Source organism: Ursus arctos, unplaced genomic scaffold (genome assembly GCF_023065955.2).
Source record: "Ursus arctos isolate Adak ecotype North America unplaced genomic scaffold, UrsArc2.0 scaffold_28, whole genome shotgun sequence".
Lineage (NCBI taxonomy): Eukaryota > Metazoa > Chordata > Mammalia > Carnivora > Ursidae > Ursus > Ursus arctos.
In genome coordinates, this window is record NW_026622963.1 from 38,671,665 (window position 1) to 38,688,799 (window position 17,135).

Genomic DNA, 17,135 nt, shown 5'->3' on the forward strand with positions numbered 1-17,135 from the left:
CAGGGACTTCAGATACTCCTCCCGCCCTCACACCCACAACAGGGCAGCTGAAAAAGCCCGTTCACGAACATGGTGCTGTGTTACGAACACTTTATGTTCAAGTAGGAAGAGCATTTCCAATAGAACATGAAAAGACTGCTCGTGAATCTACAAAATTTAAGTTTCTGCTCCAATAAATGCTAGAAAGGCAAGGAATGTTGTGATCTACACACCAGTGTGGAGACTCTGGTGTTTACACGGGGCAATCGTAGACGTGGATTTCCTGGTCATCGCCCACTGACACAATTTTTGAGCCATTTCCATTGTATTTGACTCCCCAGACCTGAAAATCAAATAAAAATAAAGTTTTATTCTTTACGAACAAACGTCCTTTTGTATTCTCACTATACTGAATCTAGAGAGAAAGCGAGACAGGGCTGCTCTGGTGCTTTCTGAGCCACCAGGAACGGGGCCTTTTCCTCAACCAGGCACCTTGCATTGCATCCCTCCCCTCCCACCCTCCATAAGTGTCCTTTCTAAACCAATCAGGATATCTACAAACCTTTCAGAGTTTCAGTATCCGGGGAGTGGCCTGATGCCATGAAGCCGGCATCTCCAAGGGACCAACGCAGGCTCCCGTTAACACCTCCAGAAAGCAGCAGGCCCACGACTACCCTGGGGGCGTCCCCTCCCTCCTGGGCCCCCGCCCCGAGCCCGTGATCCTCACTCTGTCGTCAGAGGCCTCTGCAGCCCGCCCGTCCCCGGAGCTGGAGCAGCGGGCAGCTCGGGGCACTGGGTGAGCTGCTGTGTTAAATCAACAGTCACACCTCCTTCCCGACAAAACTGATGTGGCTGAAGTTCGGTAGGGTCAGCCGTCACTGACCCCGAGTGGGGGTTCCAGCCCTGAGTCCAGCGATGTCACTGGGCAGGTCAATGACCTCACTTCCACCCAAACACGCCTTCTGAGACAACACCCCAGCAGGGAGGATTTACTCTCACAGTGAAATGTTAAGTCCAGAGGTGGAATACCAAGATGAAATCTCCTCAACTTCATTAGCAATGGTTTAGGATTCAATGTAAAAAAGCATGAACAATTATGTTAACTTTGAGCTGCACCTGGCTGGCTCAGCCGGTAGAATGTGCGACTCTTGATCTTAGGGGTTGTGAGTTCGAGCCCCATGTTGGGCATACACACTGATTACTTAACAAAAATAAGACAAAATGAAAAACAACCCAGGATCCTCATAAAAACATTAAAAATATATTAAAAGCCAACTTTTTACTGCCATGGGCATCTTTTTTTTAAGGGACTACTTTCCCGAGCCTTGCTACTCAGTGGTTGGGATGAGCAGCACGGGCCTCGCCTGGTCTGCTGAGAGACGCAGAAGCCCAGGCCCCACACGGACCGACTGAATGGACCCCTGCCCGTCATGGGAGCCCCGGGGGTTCCTGGGCACAGTGTGGATGCGGAGGCACCGCGCCGGAGCCCCGGTTCCTTTCACATCCACACTGGCAAAGACAAAAGGGCTCCCGGGAGAACAGAACCCCCTCCTCCTCATTTAAAGACTGAAGCAGAAGTCACCAATGTCACTAAAAGCCAAACAACCTGTAAGAACACATGGCTTCAAGTACGTTAAAAAAAAGACCACATCACTCCTGTGGACACCGCCAAAAACGACAAGTGCTGTGCATTTGAGCAGCGGACACTTTTTCTTCTTCTATTTTTTTTTAAGATTTAAAAAAAAAAAACTTAGGGGCGCCTGCGTGGCACAGTGGTTGAGCGTCTGCCTTCGGCTCAGGGTGTGATCCCGGCGTTGTGGGATCGAGCCCCACATCAGGCTCCTCCGCTGTGAGCCTGCTTCTTCCTCTCCCACTCCCCCTGCTTGTGTTCCCTCTCTCGCTGGCTATCTCTATCTCTGTCGAATAAATAAATAAAATCTTAAAAAAAAAAAAAACAACTTAGAACATGAGCTGGGGGAGCAGCAGAGGGAGAAGCAGACTCCTCGCTGAACAGGGAGCTGGACAACGTGGGACTCAGTCCCAGGACCCCAGGATCATGACCTGAGCCGAAGGCAAATGCTTCACCGACGGAGCCCCCAAGGCGCCCCGAGCAATGGGCACTTCTGAGGAAGGCCCTTCCTGAGCCTGCCACGGCAGGCTGCACTGGGAAAAGTGCTCCCGGCACGCCCCCGGCACCAGCACAGTTTCCAAAGGCACTGAATGGCTGTGTGGCTAGTGCTGTGTTCTGGCCCTTGAAGGGCCATCACACCTCACGGCTCGCCTGGCTGACCACACAGACGGTGCGTGCAGGACGCTGGCTGACGGACACCCACGCAGGGAGAGTGGCCCAGCAGCAGGTTAGGAAAGGGGACGGGTGTCGGCGGTGCTCGGACGACGCCAGCCACCAAAGACGAAAGAAAGCGAATGTGAACGGTGCCGTACCTGATCCTGGTGGTCGAAGAAGGTGTGGACACATGTCCTCGTTCCAACATCCCAAACTTTCACACTTTTGTCAGATGAACTATGTAAAAAAGGGAACATTAGTACCAAAACAGTTTGCATTCTGATTTTAAGTCAGAAGGACTCTGACCCCCACCCTCCTTCGCTCACCTATACTCTGCCCACCTGTGCGCAGCGTGGCCAGTGGGGGCCCCAGGGGGGCTCCAGGTGCTGGCCTCTCAGCCACTTCCCTCAAGTTCTCATCTGCCTGGCCCTCATCCCAGGGTTCCCACTAGGAGTCTCAGACACATGTGCCTGTTTCCGGGTCACAGGGGGCCTGTTAAAGCCTCCGCTGAAGGCCGCTTCTGAATGAAGAGGCTTCCCTAAGTCTGTGCAGTGCTAGGAAGCTGGCCGTCCTTGTCCTGAGTGACACTCGGATCTAACGTCTAAACACAGACTTACGTAGTTTAAGTTACTGGAACACAGGTATCCGTAAGGTTACTACATGGAGAAGCCTAGATTTATAAGGAAAACCTAAAACTTGAACTGTTCCAAAGAATCCACCTTTGTTCCAGCGAAGGACAACTACACAACTTACAAAAAAAAACCAACAACCCACAAAACCAATGCAGAAAACAAAGTCTATCTGAATAAAAAAAGGGTCAGACTGTCTTCAAATTTTAAGGCAATTCATAAAAGACGATCTTCATCTTCCTAGCATTTAAGAAACTGCTAAGAATCATACGTACCTGGAAACAAAGTGAGTGTCGTCGGGACAAAACGCAACGTTCAGCACCCACGATGCATGGCCGCTCAGCGTGCCGGCCAGATTGGCGTGTTGTCTGAAATGGGAAAAGTGTCAAACAAAATGGAGATGAAACAAAGTTTTCCAGGAACGTTAGCACAAAATGTGTGACTTTCCCCCGTGGCAAAGAGTAGGACGCAGAGCAAGACAACGTCCAGACAGGGCAACGAACCAGGAGCCAGCAGGCTACCCCAGCACCGTCGCAGCTCCAATCCTGCCCGCACAGCCAGCGCCTTTTCCACACCGGGCCGGTGCCTCCTGTCCCGGGAGCCGTCGGTGTTCACTCTTTATAACAGACGTCGCTTGGACAGACCATTTTTAATCGAACCAAGAATAAAATGGGTCTAATGACAAAAGCTATGTTTACTTTCAAATAAGCGAAATCAAGCAGCAAAGGCAGAACAGTCCTAAGGCCTGACTGAGGTGTGCTGACTCCAGCAGCACGGAACAGACCACAGGTGGGTCAGAGGAGGGGTGGCCTCAGAGGAACCCACCTCAGCTTGGGCTCCTCCTCTGCACTTCGGGGACACCAGTGAACTGTGGTCGGGAGGAGGCAGAACCGCAGCCACGAAGGCCTTGTGCACAGAGTCGGGCACTGAAGCATTGGCCACAGCAGACCGATGGGCCAGCACAGTGGGGCAGAGCCTCCCTCCTGAGCCCCAACACCCGGCCGACAACCTCCTGTCCCCAGTGTTCCTACTCCCAGCACAGCCTCTGGGAAACCCTCACAGGCCCACGAGAGGGCACGCGCACAGACCATCGGGTCGTGCCAGGTGGAAGCAGTCTCAGCGTCCACGCACTGCTGGGGCACGGACAAGGGCACCAGGAGGCCACATTCGGAAGCTATGAACCAGAGGCACACAGACTACAGTACTGAGTCGAAGGGTCAAGGACACAAATCAATCACCTTCCAGGGGAGGCTTGAGGGGGGAAGCCCAGGAGGAAGGGGCAGGCTTACAACCAAAGACAGCCGTGACCTGAAGAGAATGACCCGTCACTCCTACACCCGTGGTCAAAACCACCACCAAAAGGCTCCTTCATCTAGACATGCAGCGAGGTGGTCAGTAAGCCAACAGCCCCCTTGGCAGGGCAGAGGAGAGCATGCTGGATGGCCACGTCTTTGCCGTCACTCTGGGCCGGCAACCGCCAGTGCTTCCTCCTCATCCTCCACACACGACCTACTTACCTGAAGGAATTTAAATCCGTGAGCCCCACAAGTGACAGGACGGATGAAAACAGGCAGGAAGGACTGATCCTAGCTGGCAGCCATGACATTCGAAGTTCAAGGACAGGGCTGCGGACAGGGGAGCAATGCCTGCACCTGCCAGCTGCAGGACCCCTCCAAGCGGCGGGAGAGTGGAAGGGCACCGGTCCCGGGAGAGACGCCCGAGTCTGCACGGTAACTTACACATCATAGATCTTGATGTAGCCATCATCTGAGGCGGTGACAAGGAGCTGAGCGTCCGGGGAGAAGGTCAGGGAGCGGATGGGCATAGCGTGGCCTGAAATGCACAAAGGCCCTAGTTAATCTGGCAAATCAGAGGCTCCCATGGACGGTGTCCCTAGGAATGACCACGGTCACTGAGCTGACTGCCCAGGCGCTTCTGCCAGAGAGAGTAGGGAATGACTGCATGGGCCCCTACTCCTGGTGTTCTAGAAACATCCACATAACCCAAGCCCCTCCTCCGGGAGCCGTTTCTCCTCAGTTCCCTTCCCTCACCGGCTGGACCTCAGCACACAAGGCTTGGGAAAAACTCCTCTGCTATAGACACGGACAAACGAGGAGATACACACTCTCATCTGTCCAGATGAACAAACAGGATGCTGTTTCCTGTGCTGTAGGGTAAACGATAAACTAAGGAGGCAATGTATTCACTTGTCAGAATTCAAACTAGTAGGAAGAGCACAGAGTGGAAAACTCCCTCCCACCCATGCCGGAGGCCACCGGTACAGGGCGCGGGCACCGTGCTTTCCATCCACCTTCAACTTCCTGACAAAAAGTCATCCCCTAATCACGAAGTTCTGTAGAGCCAAACAGGGCAGAAAGGAAACGCTCCTACGGCTGAGAAACGTTAACGCGTCAACAGGCGAGCCCTCTCGGGGAAACAAGCCTCAGTACCAGTACCAGAACGAGCGTGTCCAGGATCTAACGAGATGACAAGACTAAGGCCTGGACGCATTTCAGATTTCCAACCGAGATCATTATTTTCCAAATCTAAAACTCATTTTTCATTTAGTAGCGTTTTAATAAAAGACTGATTCATCCTTTGTGATGTGATAACCCAGTTTGCACAAAATAAAATGAGCCATACCTTCCAGCGTGTGCAGGAGTTTTCCAGTTGCAATATCAAAAATATTGATGATCCCGTCTATGGCTCCACTGGCCAGATACTTCCCATCAGGGCTCTGTGCAGAGAACATGCAGAGGACATCTGAGACTGTGTGGTTAAGCCGTCACCACCTAACACACGGGGAGCCCTGCTTGCCGCAGGCCCCGCCAGCCAGACAGAGGCTGCCCGCTCGCGGCCCTGCCGCAGGCGGGAAGCACACATGGCGAAGAGTCAGGGAAAGAAAGGAGAGCCGTGTTTCCTTACATATGCAATACTCAGAATGAATTTTCCTCTTGTGTCCAAAGAATATTCCTTTTTCCCACTTTCCACACCAAAAATGTTCACTTTTCCCACATGAGTTCCTGTGGCCAGATACTGGGAATCAGGAGAAAAGGCCAAAGTCCAGGCATCCACTGAACAGAAAAAAAAAAGGGGGGGGGAACATAGTGAGAAAAGGTGGGACCTTAGGTTTTAAGACTTTTAAAGTTTTGCCAAAAGATAATTTTTCAAAAATTAGAAACAATGTCCTGATTCAAAAACCTATGTGTAGAGATGTTAATTCTTTACCAATTTAGTTAAGGGCTTGTTAAATCTTTAATAAAAATAGGACAATACCAAGTGTTAACAAAGATGTGGAGAAACCAAAACCCTCACATACTGGTGGGAACATGAAATGGTGCAACCACTCCAAAAAACAGTTTAACATATGGTGCAACCACTCCAAAAAACAGTTTAACAGTTTCTTTTCTCTCTTTTAAAATTGTAATCACCTGGCACTCATCAGGACATGTGCCCTCCTTCATCCCCCCATTACCTCCCCTGGTGACCAGCAGTGTGTTCTCTGTATTTGAGAATACTCCTTCCCTTCCCTTCTTCCCTTCCCTCCCCTCCCCTCCCCTTCCCTCCCCTGCCCTTCCCTGCCCTTCCCTTCCTGGGCCTTCCCTGCCCTGCCTGCCTTCCTTTTTTTTTTTTTTTTTTTTTTTTTTGATGGCTGAGTACTATTTCACTGTGTATATGAACCACGTTTTTTTTTATCCATTCGTCTGTTGAAGGGCATCTCTGCTCCTTCCACAGTTTGGCTATTGTGGACAATACTGCTATGAACATTGGGGTGCATATGCCCCTTCTTTACACTACATCTGTGTCTTTGGGGTAAATACCTAGTAGTGCAATTGCTGGGTCGTAGTGTAGCTCTATTTCCAACTTTTTGAGGAAGCTCCACACTGTCTTCCAGAGTGGCTGCACCAGTTTGCATTCCCACCAGCGGTGTAAGAGGGTTCCCCCCTTTCTCCACATCCTCTCCAACATCTGTCATTTCCTGTCTCGTTAATTTTAGCCATTCTGACTGCTGTAAGGTAGTATCTTATTCTGGTTTTGATTTTCTATATTTCCCTGACTCTGAGTGAATTGAGCACATTTTTATGTGCCTGTTGGCCATTCGTATGTCTTCTTTGGAGAAGTGTCTGTTCATATCTTCTGCCCATTTCTTGACTGGATTACTTGCTCTTTGGATGTTGAGTTTGATAAGTTCTTTAAAGTTCTTTACAGATTTTGGATACTAGCCCTTTATCTGATATATCATTTGCAAATATCTTCTCCCATTCTGTACATTGTCTTTTGGTTTTGTGGACTGTTTCCTTTGCTGTGCGAAAGCTTTTTATCCTTATGAAGTGTCCCCGAAGTTCATTTTTGCTTTTGTTTCCCTTGCCTTTAGAGACGTGTCTTGAAAGAAGTTGCTGTGGCCAAGATGGAAGAGGTTGCTGCCTGTGTTCTCCTCTAGGATTTGGATGGATTTCTGTCTCACACTGAGGTCTTTCCTCCACTTTGAGTTTATCTTTGAGTGTATGGTGTCACAGAATGGTCCCATTTCATTCTTTTACCTGTGGCTGTCCAATTTCCCCAACACCATTTGCTGAAGAGACTGTCTTTTTTCCATTGGATGTTCTTTCCTGCTTTGTTGCAGATTAGTTGACCATAGAGTTGAGGGTCCATTTCTGGGGTCTCTATTCTGTTCCATTGATCTATGTGTCTGTTTTTGTATCAGTACCATGCTGTCTTGATGATTACAGCTTTGTAATATAGCATGAAATCAGGCAACGTGATGCCCCCAGTTTTGTTTTTCTTTTTCAACAGTCCTTTGGTTCCTCAGGGTTTTTTCTGGTTTCATATTTTAGGATTGTTTGTTTCAGCTCTGTGAAAAATGCTGATGGTATTTTGATAGGGATTACAATGAAAGTGCAGATTGCTCTGGGCAGCAGAGACATTTTAACAATTTTGTTCTTCTAATCCATGAGCATGGAATGTTTTCCCATTTCTTTGTGTTGTCTTCAGTGTCTTTCATCAGCATTCTGTAGTTTTCAGAGTGCAGATCCTTTACCTCTTTGGTTAGGTTGATTCAGAGGTATCTTATTGGTTATGGTGCAGTGTTTAATGGGATTGTTTTCTTAACAGTTTGACAGTTTCTTAAGTGAAAACAAACTTATCCAATACCTTGCAATTCCACTCCTGGGTATCCACCCAGGAGAAATGAAAACGCACGTTCACACAAAGACTTGCGCACAGGTGTTCACAGCACTACGGTGTTTACAGAGGAGAAAACGGGAAAGAGTCCACGTGTCTGTCAAGTGCTGGGTGGCAGAACAAAACAGGAACTGCTGACACTACATCGTGGACGAGCTGTGGAAACATGACGCTACAGAAAGAAGATACACAGTCCCACCAACACACACTACGGGGCTGGAAAGCAGACCGGTGGCTGCCTGGGGCTGAGGGCGGAGCACGGCCGGACTCTCCATCCACGGACACGAGGGGGCTTTCTGAGGCACGGAACCGCGGTGGTGACCGCACAACCCCAGAGACTGACTAAAACTCGTGGAACACTTACAACGGGCTGACTTTACGGTGCAATTACAGGAGTGAAAGCTCACCTCAATAAAGCTGCAAAGAAACGAAGATGTACTACCACAAATACTCCCCAGGGAAACCATAATATGACCAAGCATCTACCACAAATCAACAAGGACTGGAAAGAGGACTGTTGTTTTTAGAAAAATCACCTGGTTTCTAAGTTACACCATATTATTACTTCAAGAGCTCCATTCCAGTGTAATGTGTGCATCGCAATGCTTCCTCAGCCGGATGGTGGGGTCTCCAGAGCCCTGAGCGGCTGGGCAAGCGATGTGCTCTAGATTCCTATCTGGGAACACAACACTGGTGGTACTGTAGCATTTACCTTCTGGGCTACTCGGAACCTCTGCAGAGGCAATCCCTGAGCTCTGGGGGCCTCCGGAGTCATCCAGTTGCCCACTGCCTGCCTGTCCCTTTGCTCACGTGCACTCTTGTACAGGAACAAGCCCCGAAGTCTTGCCACCCTGCCCCGACTGCACAGTGCTGGCCAGAGCAAAGGGAAAGCAGAGAAAGGCTCCCTCCCAAGTCACTGTCCTCACTCCTGGGAATGGGTCACGGAGGACAGGCCCTTCCCAGCCCACAGGACTGAGGAGAGGCTGCTGCAACTTGGCGCACGGCAGACGGCGGGTCCCAGCACAATCTCCCAAGCTGTTTTAAAACAACAATCTCTTGCAAAGAAGTAATAAATAATTTAGCTCTATCACTTTTCTCATGAAATGTTTGTTTTAAAAAGGAAATTAACTTAAAAGAATGCTCAATTAACTGAGAAGATCCGAAAAAGCTTTTATAATCAATCTCTCAAATAACTACTTTTTAACCTCTCCCTACTAACGATTAGCATTTATCCTAACAGAATCATGCTTTCTTATTCCTATTATAATTAACTGTTTACAGGAATAATGGTTATTAGAAAATCTGCTTTGAATTCCTTGCAGTTTAATAAAATACCATTCATAAATTATGTTTACGTTTCTCTGTTAGCTGGTTTACAATATAGAATTTTTCGTCTCAAGTATCCTTTGCTCAAAATTCAAGGAATTTCTGTTCCGTACTCTAAGACTTAAAATATCTGCATACTAGGTATTTGTTGTAATCGCTAAGCTCCGCCTCGTCACCGAGAGCTGCCCTTCACTCGCGGGCGTCCCGCCCGTCTGGTGGCGCCGATGCCCATCCCGAGTGCCCGAGTGCCGGGGAGCATGGCTGCTGTGACCACGGCCTTCCACATGCTCACTCTCTTCTTCAGGATCGGGGATGTTCTCTTCCCTTTCCTGTTGTTTGTGGTGGTGCACACCCTCCATGCACATTTTCAAGACAGGCCCAGTTTAAGTGTTGGTGTCCCCGCGCTCATGACGCGAGCAACGTGGCCTTCGGATGGTTCAGCTGCTCTTTAGCTGTCAGCAGCATCACCTGCTTTTACTACCCAAGTAACTGCTGTGTAGCAACCAGATTCTTGTCCAAAGAGAGAGTAAATCCAACCCTTTGACGGCTCTCTGTACCTCGTTTCTTTCCACGTGCACTTGACACACACGGAACCGATCCTGGTTGTCTAGGGCGCTGTGTGTCAGGGAAGGCAAGCTGGGTGCAGACCGGTCCTCTTCCTTGGAACCAATCCAGTACTCATCTCTTCAACTGCAGCACGCCCAGGGCCACATAGCCCCGCAGTGACCTCAGCATCACGGGTCTGGGGAAGGCTTAGGTGCCCAAGGTAAAAAGCAGCACAGATCTGCCTCTTCCTCCTCTCCCCGGCTCTGCGTCTTTGTAGACTTTGGGGGCTGGTCTAGGGCCCCAAGTCCTCCGTGAGCAATGTCAGCAGGTAGAGATATAGGTAAAGACAATCACCTGGGGAGTCAGTGTCCGGGCAGCTTTTTCCACACATAGCCCAGCCCACACACCCTGAAAACTGTGCTTCAGCGGCTGCAAAACAGGGTCTAGGCATGCATATTCTTTAAAAATCTTCAGCAGTAAGAATCGTAGACATGAAGTATTGCTTCCAAGGGGAAACACACTCAGTTTCTGGACACGCTAGCTTCCCTACAAACCGTGGCACTATTACTCTTTCCAACCTAAAGGCAGCCTTAGCAGCTACTGAGCATGACCAGTGGGAGGCAAATCCAGCTGGGGCTCCAATCAAGGGATTATGTTCAGGAAACACAGAAGCACCTTCTGTGTCCCCCACCCACGAAGGCTGTGCCGGAGAGGCAGGTGGCTCTCTGGGGTCATCACGCATTCCAGCAGAACAGCCTCTGGTGGCGAATGCTACACAGTCACTTACAGGTCGACTGAAGGCTGCAAGGAAGCCTGAGATGTCGTGTTGCTCGTCCCACGTTAATCCAGCCCACTGAGATCATTCCTTCCTGTTACCCCAGATATTTATCAAGGCTGAGAGACAAGATTAGGCTGTCCTACAGTACTTAAAAAAACTGCTATTCCAGAAGTTGCGTATCTATCAAATGCTGGGACTCAGCCCCGTAACCATGATTAGCAGAGATTACCACGACACAGATCTCAGAGGGCACAGTACCTTACATTCGAGACTTCCATCAGGCACTGCACGTATCCAATCAGAATACAGCACACGGAGAAGCCCCGGACTGTCCGAATTCAGGTCCACAACCCACACTGGCAATTCTAAGATCTAAAGCTTCCGAAAACTGTGAGTTTAACCCTTTAGTACCAAAATTTATGTGGCAGTAAAACCTGACCTGAACAGATGTATACCCCCTCCTGTTTAGTTCCTGAGATATTAACACTTGGAGGACTGCTCCCACCCATTAACGGTATTACTTAACATATAGTCCACGCGCCCATATTACCCTCAAATCCAAACAATTCTGAACTGTAAACTTCTATCCCTAGAGGTTTAGAAAGGGATCGTGAGCATTTATTATGGTCCCTAAAAGTAAAAATCTTACCAGGTCCTGCATCTATAGACTTTATCTGTTTGCCGTTTTCCAAGTCCCAGAGACGGATATGAGCATCGAGAGAACTGGACGCAGCGATGGGCAGGGTGTGGCTGATGTCCACGGACACCACACCCAGTTGGTGTCCCTCCAGACTCCACTGTAGGTCCAGCCTCTCATCAGACCTTCAGCGGGGGACAGAGAAATGGGTTTCCTCACACACAGCACACTGTCCAGCGCCTGAAATTCTGGGCCCCCGTGACCCACCCCCTGCTCCCATTACCAATGGTCTGTGAAATGCAGAATCGGAGGAACCCATGAGCAAAGAACACCAAAGACAGCCAAGTCTTAACTGTGGGACTTTTTTTTCCCCTTAAACTATAGGCCTTCACACTAAGAGGAAAACAAGTGAGGAAAACATCAGCTGCCTTTTTAAACCACCATACTGCTACTGCTTTCTCACCCAGAAAACACTTAATACTTACCTGACTGCAACTTGGGAATCCAGAAGAAAAACCCTAAACCCCAATTTCCAAGGCTGTTAGGGGAGAGGGTGCTCACCATTTCCAGACCTTCACCAGGTCATCCAGGGATCCTGTGACCACTGTCTCAGAGTTTTCTTTCTTGTTTGTCCCCCAGGCGACTGACCAAATGGCATCATCATGGGCTAGAATGGAAAGCACTTCACGTAAAAATCGTCATGCAATGTCTACACTGCATGGGCTGAAATGAAGTAGAAATACTGCTCGGACAGTTCTGACGTCACACTGCTGGTAAATCAGCCACCTGGTTTACGTCTTGCCACGTGCTTTCCCTCCCGGTTTTATCAGAACTGCCAAGGCACACATAAACACTGAGGCACACATGAAACACTTGCCCCAAATCACAGGTGTACCAGGGAGGGAGGGGGTTCCAGAATAATCCGATGTCCTTCCCACTTCAGCATGCTGCCTGTGTGCCTCAGTCTGGAATGTCTATCACCTGGTTAAAACTAGGGAAACCAGCAGGAAGTCCCCTGCCACCCCCCCACCCAAGACCTAAACTGGTAAGACTCATCTCTTAGGGATCCTTCAGAACCAGTAGGCAGTTCAACTGCAAACAGTACAGGCCTGAAAATAAATACCTCCGTATTTGAGTTGTCTCTTGTCACAAATGTCTATAATGCTTAACGAGTCAGTTACTACATTAATTTTTTCGTAAGTATTATCTCAATCACAACAACCCTATGAAGTGGGTACTGTTCATATCCTCATACTACAGACAAGGAATCAGATGCTTAGAGAAGCCAAGTAACTGACCCAAAGTCAAAAGCTAAGAAGCAGAAGAACTGGGACTCAAAGCCAATCTGTCTGTGAACTAAAGTCCACCTTAAACCCGAAGTCCGCCAGCTGCACAGCTGGTGAGCCTCACTGTGGGGTCTGCAGACCTGGTGCAGGTCCGCACACGTGGCAAGTGCACGCGGAGGCTTTATTCACGCTGTGTAGCAACGGCCGAGGAGCACCTTTCCAAAACGTGAGTACCGGGCGCTGAGCAGCTGCGACTCACATGCGGCACCGTGGCTTCAATGACGACGCCCACCTGAGCCAAGCCCGCCAGCGTGCCACCTGGACGGCATCACCTACATGCCAGGTCGCTGACTGGCACGCTCGACTAGCTAGCTACCCATGTGAGCTAACTTGGAAGAAAGCTTTTGGCTTAAACGTCAGACTATCTAAACAGCAGCTACTTAGGGTGGAAGAGCTTTTAGGAGACATTCGCACGAATTCTCCACGGCTTTGCCCCAGCTCTTCCAGGTGTCAAGAAATGAGGCCCATGTGGAGCTCTGCGTCCCCGGCAAGCTGCACCCCCAGATGGGACTCTGACCTGCCCCCTGTGCCACCCCCCCAACTGCTGCGTCCTCTACTCTTGTACGGTCATGGTCTCTGGGAGCCCCTGCACTTGTCCGAAGTGGGGGAGCCGCTGTAAAGACCCCAGGGCAAGTGCTGAGGCTCTGTTTCCCTCTTTCACCCTGGTTACTGGGAAGCTCGGAGCTGCATCTTTCTCAGGTGGCAAAGTTTCCCTCAGCCGGGAGTGCCCCAGTCTATTATGTGACTCCTGCTTTTTCTTCTCAGTTAGTTGTTTGGGGGCTTCTGTTGCAGTTTGCTTGTAAATATTTGTTTTCAGCTGCGTCTGCCGATTCTTCTGCCAGCTGACTACAAGTGGGGACTGCGAGTCGGGTCAGCACACCCAAAGCCCCAGGGATGACACAGTTCTCACAGGTGAGTCTGCTTCAGCGGGCAGGCTGCTTACCTTGCTCTTGTTTGAAGAGAATACTGTACTAAAAAAGAACAGACGCTCCATTAAACCAGTAGTCAGACTCCAGAGCTATCTCATCCCCTCCCTAAAACACCCCTGGCACCCACCTCACCCCCACGCCCCCCGAGTTAGCGACTCCCCTCCCGTCCCTCTGCTCATCCTACAGGCTCCCTGATTCCTGCTCATGTGAGACTGGCAGAGTTGACTGCACCAGGAAAAAATCAGTTCTTACACAAACTGTAGTCTCCTCCCCCCAACCCCAGGGTACTGATCAATTCCGGGCATTCCCTGCTCAGATCACAGGAGGCTCTGTATCCAGCTTACAAAACCACACAGCCTGCCTGACCTGTCACTGTTGTCCCTAATCTTACTACAAAGATTTCTCCTTTTCTGATTTTTGTTTCTTTCTTTTTTTTGAGTACAAATCCCCTCCCCTTTTTTCCTTTTTAATTAAGTAAGCTCTACACCCAACATGGGGCTTCACGACCCTGAGATCAAGAGTCTCACCCTCTAGCGACCGAGCCAGCCAGGCATCCCCGGCTACAAATTCTTTTCCTCAATCCCTGTGACAACCGTGGAAAAGACTTATACAGCCAAAATAATCCTCCTCTTCGTGCTGTGGATCTCCCAGCGTCACCTAACCCTCTGGTGACTAGGTGCCCAGGGTCCCCCAGCACTTTAGGAGCAGAGCAGGAATCAGATGCTAGTCTCCTGACTACACACCCATGCCACATAATGGCCTTCAACCTGCAAAAGAGACCAACTGCTGTTCTTCCCGTCACCACAGGCCTTACCTGGTTGGTCATTTCCTTAACCGAGGATGAAGGCTACAGGCCAGACGGTTCTGTGGAAACATCGGGGCTTCTGTAAGGGGGTGTCAGCAGGACAGAAGGGGATACAGGAGGTTCCCCTTATCGAGAAAGTAAGGCAACCCTCTGCCGGAGCAGAGATCAGCCCCAGGGGCCCCCTTCACAAGCCCTACTGGGTGGTACGATTGTTCTTTCTCCCTTGGAGCCCGGGGACTCAACTAACACCTACCCCGTGCCATGTTTTCCTCTCCCCAAGTCTCACTATAGAGAGGGACCAGTCTCCATCCCTTGCTGCTCTTCAGAGAGATAAAACCACAGGTCCTTGTAGATGCAAATATTATTTATTCAAAACTCAACAAGCAAGTATGTGGGAGCAAAGTGGTTCTAGTCTCCGAAGGGATCTCAGCCAAATATGCCCACGAGAGCCAACAGGCATGTGAATGAGACACTCATCTCCCCAAAGTCTTCAAGGACTGAGCTCAGCTGAACACAAACTTCCTTTAAGAATAGACGTATTTTCTCAGGCTGTAAGGGTTCTTCATATCTCATGTGTGTGCTCTAGACCCTCCAGCAGCCTTGTAAAGCTGGTAAACCCCTTCTTGGGACTTCGTAAACGCAAAGGACTAGAAAGGGAACCAAGTACAGTCAATGCTTCTTACTTGAGGCTCTTATATTCTATGAAGTCACCAGGAACACCAAATTAGTGAACATGGACCCCACTGCTCCCAGGAGAAATACTGGGTTAGGGTCCCGATCAATACATCATTCTGTATGCCTAACGGAAGCTTACTGCACACACGTGTGGTCTCTGTAGGCACCTCACACGAGGTGCACTGAGGAACATACACTTTTGCACTGCACTTGGGGGACATTTTAACAGTGATACCACCAACAAATAGCACAAAAATGCAAAAATCATGACACTAAATAGACTGAAAAAAGGACCCTTGTTCACATGAGAGAGGTGACACAGAAGGCAGCGCGTCCCTTGTCCTGATGCAGCTGAGAATGTGTCAGGGGACTCAAAGTTTTCACCACCGTGCAAATGTCCGTGAAAGACCACAAAAGCGGTGAAAAAGTATTGATTTTGGGGCCACAAATAAAGTTCAGTGTGTAGGCAAACTTGCAAATACAGAATCTGAGAATAAGAAAGATCAACCGCACACCTAAATAAAACGTTATTAAATACGAAAATTAAACGTGTGACAGCTGTTTAACACCTTACATAACAAGGTCTAGCGGCAAGTCTGATCACGACTATACTTTCAACGTTATCCTAAGATACAGACACAGCTGTGATTTCGATGCTGACTGTGGTTTGTTCCCTACAGCCATAACTGGAGGAGATGCTAAATTTCAGCTAACGGTTAAAGAACCTAAAAATGCAGTTTTTCTTCTCATCCACATTCATGCCCCCTCAATTCTATCATACAGCAAGGGCCACCACAAGATTTAAATTTGTAAACCCCAAAAGGCCACCACGAAGATTTTCCAAGGATAACAAGAAAAACAAACAATTTCTAAATAATCCTTGTCTGTGAAGATCTCAATCAAGCTGGTAGTGTTAACTCATTTGTGACCAGAGAACAAGGCAGGAAAGGCAGTGAGGAACTTAGGCCAGGTTTGCTGCCCAGAGAAGCACAGGCCTGGCGTCTCCCCTTCCCATCTGAATCTCCTATTTAGCAGCAGAGGGTAACAGCAGAGAGTAGGAAGGCTTGCAGAAAGCCAACTCCCAGAAAGCCAGCCTCCTCAAAACGAAGGCCTGCTTCTGTCAACGCGAGCACACGCATTAGCTCACTGAACCCTCCCACCCCCCCTCTGCAGCATCCCTGTTACCACCTCCACCCTCCTGATAACCTCGGAGCTTAACGAAGTCTCCCCGGGATCGCTGTGACGGTAAGCGGTGCGCACAAGCTATAGCATCGGTCACCAAGCGAATTAGCTCTTAGAACAAGTAGTTTCAGAGCTAAGGGGCCCCCAGAGCCCTCCTCCACCTCCTCTTTAGAGAACTCTCCCCCACTTTCCCCAGCCGAAGTCATCCTCGCTCCTCACGGCTTCCAAAGAGCACCGCACATGCTCTATTATTACTCAGGCAGGAACCCACAGGACGACACGGTACGTGAAGTCAAGAGACCCCGGCCCGTGCTTGCACCTGTCCGGTGATGGGAAGCTCGCTACCCAGGAGGGCAGCACGGCCCGACCACTGGAAAACTTCCATTTACGGTAACGGAGACCTCTCCCGCGGAGACAGCAGCCCCAGCCGCGAGGCTGCACAGGACATTCTCGGGAGACAAGACGAGGCCCCTCCCGACCTCCCTCAGGCCCCGCGCACCCACAGGCAGCCAGGGCGAAGGGACTCGCAGGAGCCCCTGTCGGGCCCGCGGCCTGGAGCATCCCCGAGCAAACCTGCTAGCACGCCGCCCCCGGCGCACCCTCGCTCACCCGCCCTCCGGCCCGGCCGCCGGCGGCCCCAGAGGCTGCCATGCCCGCCGGCGGGGCGCGTCAACTCACCGCCGTCCTCCCGGCTGCACGGCCGCCGCACTTGTGACGCAGCTCGCAGCGCCGGCGTCGCGCAGCGATGAGCGACGACGGAGGGGTGGGTGTCTCACCGCCCGGGCCCCGCCCCAGGGCGCAGGCGCGCGCCGCAGCGCCCCCTGCGGCCGCGGCAGTT

At 50.3% G+C, this 17,135-nt stretch overlaps 1 protein-coding gene across 5 annotated transcripts; it reads right to left on the reverse strand.

Annotated features, from left to right (window-relative positions):
• Positions 1-73: 73 nt before the first annotated feature.
• On the reverse strand, positions 74-17,040 carry SKIC8 (SKI8 subunit of superkiller complex). Of its 5 annotated transcripts, none has more exons than XM_057303593.1 (12): positions 16,976-17,033; positions 14,450-14,499; positions 13,650-13,677; positions 11,922-12,027; positions 11,373-11,545; positions 5,818-5,966; positions 5,536-5,629; positions 4,632-4,725; positions 4,410-4,517; positions 3,168-3,260; positions 2,422-2,500; positions 74-322 (listed from the first exon to the last, which is right to left on the reverse strand). In XM_057303593.1, the coding sequence occupies exons 2-12, from the start codon at positions 14,459-14,461 to the stop codon at positions 233-235; spliced, it is 1,026 nt and encodes a 341-aa protein (XP_057159576.1). In that variant the 5' UTR covers positions 14,462-14,499; positions 16,976-17,033; the 3' UTR covers positions 74-232. The 5 variants fall into 5 exon arrangements, with proteins under 5 accessions (XP_057159576.1, XP_057159577.1, XP_057159578.1 ...); XM_057303594.1 differs by having other exon boundaries at positions 16,907-16,997; XM_057303595.1 differs by lacking the exon at positions 16,976-17,033 and adding an exon at positions 16,871-16,892.
• Between the last annotated feature and the right edge of the window lie 95 nt (positions 17,041-17,135).

What these genes read in the sequence shown, in the direction of transcription:
- SKIC8 (XM_057303593.1), bottom strand. An exon ending in GTCTATAGATGCAGGACCTG is followed by an intron (nt 5,967 to 11,372) that starts GTAAGATTTTTA and finishes TTTTCTGTTCAG; the next exon opens with TGGATGCCTGGACTTTGGCC. An exon ending in GACACTCACTTTGTTTCCAG is followed by an intron (nt 2,501 to 3,167) that starts GTACGTATGATT and finishes TTTTTTACATAG; the next exon opens with TTCATCTGACAAAAGTGTGA.